This window comes from Papilio polytes, unplaced genomic scaffold, assembly GCF_000836215.1.
Source record: "Papilio polytes unplaced genomic scaffold, Ppol_1.0 DF823823.1, whole genome shotgun sequence".
In the NCBI taxonomy this organism is placed as follows: Eukaryota; Metazoa; Arthropoda; class Insecta; order Lepidoptera; family Papilionidae; genus Papilio; species Papilio polytes.
In genome coordinates, this window is record NW_013525381.1 from 463,499 (window position 1) to 469,419 (window position 5,921).

The following is a 5,921-nucleotide window of genomic DNA, read 5'->3' on the forward strand; positions in this document are numbered from 1 at the left end:
CTGTACCGAACAATACGTAAGATTAACAAACTATTGTACGTACATCTTTAGGAATTTCGTAGCCAAAGACATTATAACTTGTTGTGGTTAGTCTAAAATTTCCGAGCAGCACAGGTCTAATTCTCGCTGCCTCCTTTATACACGCTCTTAAATATGGTCGGCGACTTCCTTTCGCCATAATTTCCTCTCTCAATTTAGTTTGTTTATCAGGATTGGTCGCTAGCAAATATAGCACTGATAGCGTTGCATTTGCTGTCTGTAATAAAATGTAGTATATGTATAGTAAAAATGTGATTAAATGGCGTATAAAATATTTATGGTACTAATAAATGAATCGATTAAGCGTTTTAACGACAATTTTCCATTTTATTTCCAAATATCATACAAATAAGGGTGAAGGGTCACTGTTATTGGTTTGTTATATCGCAAAATACATATGTAAAATTAACATGGACATAGAAAACAAATAAACATATCTATGTCGAACTATAGTACTCACGGTGTCAATTCCTACGAAAAAAAAGTCATCCAGAAACGCTAAGGCCACATCCATATTCATTTCCGCTAATTTTAGTATTACACCTTTTGTGTCTTCAGGCATTGGATTAGTTTTTTGTTTTTCTATAGTATCTCTTAGTAGATTTTCGTTAAACCTAAATTAAGAAATAAAATTAATATATTAAACTAGCTGTTTTCAAGCGGCTTTATCAGCATGAAATTATAAAAAAAATAAACTTTGAAACAAATTTTCAATTGCAAATGTCAAATTTCAAATGCACAAACGACAACAAAGACCTTTTACATTGGATAAATTGTCGTTACCATGACAACCCTACTTTCTTGATGTTTGCGAATTGCTTGAGACTATGTACATATTTTCACGCTATTAAACATAGGGGCAAATAAAATGGAAAAAATCTTCATATGGGATCATAAACTACAAGATGCCAACATTAAGGAACTAATTGTTACCATATGGTCTTCGTTGTCATTTTTCCATTTGAATTTTGATATTAGCAATTGAGAATTCGGCAAGTTTAACAATAAAATAAAGTTTTAATAATTTCATAGAGATGGAGCCGCTCGGGAACAGATAGTACTACATATACGAGTATATAAAAAAGATACAGATATAGATAGTTATGAATGGACAATGTTTGTTATTTGTATTTAAATTCCTCCCGCGATACCCCCCCTCCCAGCGATACCAAGTAACATGTCGTTTATCTTCCGATTCTTTTACAACTACCTGCCTCCTTTTCCGCAGTCTTGCGCCATTGCAATCTTTTTCCACAAAACATAATATTATTTAAATGATTGAAACTTTCGGGAGATATGCGTCTGCGACGACCGACGACACCGGATATATTCATGCTACACTATCGGCTACATCGTTTTCGTATTCGTTTAGTATATTTTACGTCCCCGGTGCGTCTCTTATTAAATAGGTTTTTTTTTATTAGTTAGGACTTTGCAAGAGTAAGTAACAAGTCTATTGTTCTTTTATAGCTGTGTAATCCTTAACCAACATAATCAACCCAGGAGTCTAATTACTGTACAATTATTAGTTTTATTATATTACAAGCTTTCGCCCGCGACTCCGTCAACGTAGAATTAAAAAAGACGAAAGTGAGTAGCCTATGTGTACTTCCAGATTATCCTCTACATCTACACTAAATTTCATCGAAATCCGTTCAGCAGTTTAGGCTACAAACTTTAAGAAACATCCATCCATCCATCCATCTAAACTTTCACATTTATAATATTATAAGTATAAGTATATATGTATGAAGTATGATTTTTGTACTTACTTTTCCACTTCTTCAAAGAACTTCATTGCTTTCCTGAATGTCTTGTTTGGATATAATCTCCACGTGTTAGGTAGATAATCTAGTTTATCTGATAGTGTAAACAAATTATGTGCATTATAAAGTAATTGTCGCGACAGGACATCTTCCGATGCATTAGTGGCAAAAGAATCAAATCGGCGACCTAATGCTATTTGTCCCGTGAATTCTAACACATACAACATAAATTCATCAAGAAGATTATTTTCAATCATGTTATTTTCATTTCGAATAGACTTCAATCTAAAAAAAGGCAAACAATTTTAATGAATCAATTAATTTGAATTTGCACAAAAAACATTTTGCGTTTAATGAATGGCAATACCAATTTAAGAAAACATTCTTCAAACTTTCTGACAATATCGAAATAACTTGAGAGCAAAATCTATGCAATATTGCTCTCAAGTATTTTTTGTTAAACATTATTTATCATAAATAAGTGTGTTTTCAACACTATCGACCCAGTTTCCATTAAAAGATTTATTATTTGACTTGGAATGTCTACTGTTGTAAGCTTTAGTAAATACAATTTTATGTTACCTTGCAACAGCTTCCAGGGCTATCTCGTCCAGCGCTTCTGAGTATATCTTTAATGATTTTGCTTGCATCATAAATGGATTGACTGCTGTTCTGATCTCCCTCCACTTGTCCTCGTGACTGAACAGGAAGAATTATTAAATATTGATTATTAAAATAGCTATAGTAGCGTAATGTAATGGTTGACTGTTAATAATTCAGTCCGCATGATTTCATTTTTATTTTTATTTTCTCAAGAATCTAGGGCATCAGTCTTAATAATTTCGTGAGCACTTTTATCTCTCATTAAAATAACTTTCATTTTTTTACCAATTTATTTAAATTAAGAATAGAATTGAATATAACGTTTTTAAAGTCACTCTTTTATCTATTGCCTATAGGACGTTTCAAAAATTCTGGCAATTAACTTGTTCCGCACCTGGGTTGCTGAAGTTTCCATTTAATTTATCATCACAATTATTCATTAGTGTTTGGTAGAACTAATTTTCAATGAAGTAAAACTCAAGTTACGTAGTTCAGAATGCATTTCATGAAGTTATCGAACCAAAATCACTAACGAATGGTTAAAAGTATTTTTTTTGAACTCAAAATCTTTTTCATACATAAGAGAAGTACTCACTCGAAAATGAGCCCATTGAGCCTTCTCTCCTTTCGACCCGTTTCCTTTTTAAATACAGTTTTGTAATGTTGCGCCGCAAAAGATCCTATTCGTACAGGCGCTGCATTTTCTGATCGATATATCTAAAAAGTTACATATAAATAAGTGGCTTTACAATAAAACAAGAGATTTACCGTCGGCTCATCTCTTAGTTCTCAGAGAATACACATGATAGGGGTGACCAAGCCACAATCAACTACCGCGGCCAAATACCGAAATTTAGAGATAAGATTTATCTTAATTCTATGTTAGAGGAAGTTTGAAAGTAGCGCCAGTGGTGGAGAAATTGAGAAGTAAAATGTAAGCGTGGTATGGACATGTTATGCGACGAGACGATGGGGATATAAACCAGAAAGTGTTAAGACTGAAGGTGGTTGGCTAATAAGGTAGAGGAAGACCGAAGAAAGTATAGATGGATTGTGTGAAAGAGGATATGCGTAAGAAGGGGCTGGATTCAGATATGAAGGGTGGTAGAAATGTATGGAATGCTTTAGGAAACGTTACTGAAGTATTTATTTATTGAATACAGCTTAGTTAAATAATCATTGTAAAAACAGTTGTAAATATTCCAAAAAACAGAACTAATAATGTTTATATTTACCTGTATTGCGACTTCAGGATCGAATAGTAAAATCGAGTCGTTTGCACCAAAATGTCCTTTCATTCTAACAACAGGTCCATACTTTTTATAAAGAAAATTTTGTAAGTCATAACCTCTTAGATTGTAAAGTGAACCTGCAATGTTATGTGTAAATGATAAATCTTATTTATTGGGGCGTTTCAAAGGATGTTTTGTGCACTTAAAGAGATTCTAATACAATAATTATAATATACTAGCTATTGCTCGCGACTTCGTACGCGTGAAATTAAAAAATAATAAAATAAAAAAATATCACATACTACTCACTGATAACGTAGCTTTTTATTAGTGAAAGAGATTTTTGAAAACGGACCTGTAGTTTTTGAATTATTTCAATAAATAAAATACAGACATAAATACAAATCTTTCATCTTTATAATATTAGTATAGATATAGAAGTAAAGACAACATGTTAAACGTCTCTGACCATACTACCGTTTGTTGCGTATGATGTGTTTTCAGATTGAACAGTTTTCGTAGAAGTTGGTTGCAAACAAACAAGCAGTTCACTGGACCTATGGAATCATTACCAATCTATTTCATTGCATTCATGGTGTTGTGAAGCGGTATGTTTTTTTTTATATTATGAAGTGGCAAACGAGCAAGCGGCCATCTGAATCCGACAAAATGGCGAAGCGACCGCTGCCCATAGACATTCGCAATAGTGGATGCGTTGCCTACCCTTAATTGACGGGGGAGGAGACGCACATAAAGATGTTTTTCCTTCTTATGCGTCTCCTGCGCCGTAAAATCCATGTTCCCTTCCCAAACTATTCTTATTAGAAAAAAGGTGGGAAGGAAAAGGGACTGAAAAGTTGGGCCTCCGGCAGCAATTAAAACCGGCACCACAAAAAAATTTCAACAACAACTATTATCTACCCGTTGAAATTATTTGCTCCCGAGCCAATAATGTTAAACTACGATTATAATCTTTATACTTTACCTCCTGGTAGAAAATGATACAACTGTCCGATACCAGGTAACGCGGTTGGACCAGGGACATCATTGAATGGCTTCGTTGGAGATGCGGTCACATCTATATTGATCGCTGTCGTTATTTGCCTTAAAAATAGAATGCATGAAAATACAAATAAAATAATATTACATCAGTGGTATTGTAACATATAAATCAAATCGAATTACAATATAAATGTTTGATGTTCCACAAACTAATACGGTTGAAATATATATTCGGACGCCAGAAGTTAGAACTGTAAATGCAACGTATAGTTGTTAGATAGTTATTAACAAAATCGTGTAACTGAAATCTGCATGCAATAAAATGCTCATGTAAAAAAGTATTACGGTAAAGTGACCAAGGTAGGATAAATAAAACCCTTTCATGTCGATTATATTATCCTAACTTCTAGCACATGCAGAGGAGATTATTAACGGTTTTCGATATAGTGTTAGCTTATTAACAATTTTGATGTAACTAGTCTGTATTCTTAAAAGTTATTTAGTCTGTGCTGTAAATCAATACCATTAAACTTTTGTCGAAAATTATTATGTACACTTTGTAATTATGATCCAATGCTTTATTTAAGAATTTATTTTAAAATTTTAAAATGTAAGAATTCTATTTGCTATGTTAATAATCGGACAGCTATCATATGTCATAAATAAAAGTGTTGTATTAACTCGGCTATACGACGGCCATATTGGTAGTGGCGAACGGGGGATGGTGGATACATGGGAAAACGGTGTTATTGGTAAGGTTATTTTGTACAAATTGGAAGAAAACATAAGAGCTAAAGAAGACTATATTTTATTGAAGCATATGGCTGTGTCGCTTATAATATAGGTTATGCAAAGATAATTCCAAAACTTTTCTTACCTTAAGCATAAAATGCTTTCCTTTGTGGATTTAAGATATTTAAACATTTTAGAATCCGGTCACCTAGAATTATATCAGAGTGTTCCGCATGAAATTGCGCGGCAAACTACGTTTTTAATACCTGACACCTTGAATTTGAACTAAAATCTTACGCAATGTTGCAGGATGTTGCAAAAATAAACATTTATAGGTATTAAATTAAAATACGGATGCAAGAAGCACAGTTTAATGTGTCTATCATACCATTTCGTTTTAAACCCATGTTCCACGACTCGAGGGTTTGTCTTTTTGCGATTTTTGACATTGAATTTAGTAACTAGCCGATATTGAAGTGGTAAATATTACAGATAATGTCCAAGATTTTCGAATATATAGCCTAAAAAGCCGAACTGACGCGTTTTA

General features: G+C 33.1%; 1 protein-coding gene across 1 annotated transcript in view; it reads right to left on the bottom strand.

The window, feature by feature from the left end:
- Positions 1-5,606, bottom strand: part of LOC106103323 (probable cytochrome P450 49a1) — a 7,153-nt gene extending 1,547 nt beyond the window's left edge. Inside the window, exons 1-8 of the mRNA XM_013283060.1 lie at positions 5,520-5,606; positions 4,626-4,744; positions 3,644-3,777; positions 3,004-3,125; positions 2,388-2,504; positions 1,812-2,090; positions 500-653; positions 44-256 (exon numbers count right to left, since the gene is read on the bottom strand). Coding sequence (XP_013138514.1) covers positions 44-256; positions 500-653; positions 1,812-2,090; positions 2,388-2,504; positions 3,004-3,125; positions 3,644-3,777; positions 4,626-4,744; positions 5,520-5,566 — 1,185 coding nt within the window. The 5' untranslated portion in view covers positions 5,567-5,606. The remainder of the gene's footprint in view (positions 1-43; positions 257-499; positions 654-1,811; positions 2,091-2,387; positions 2,505-3,003; positions 3,126-3,643; positions 3,778-4,625; positions 4,745-5,519) is intronic.
- Positions 5,607-5,921: the final 315 nt, after the last annotated feature.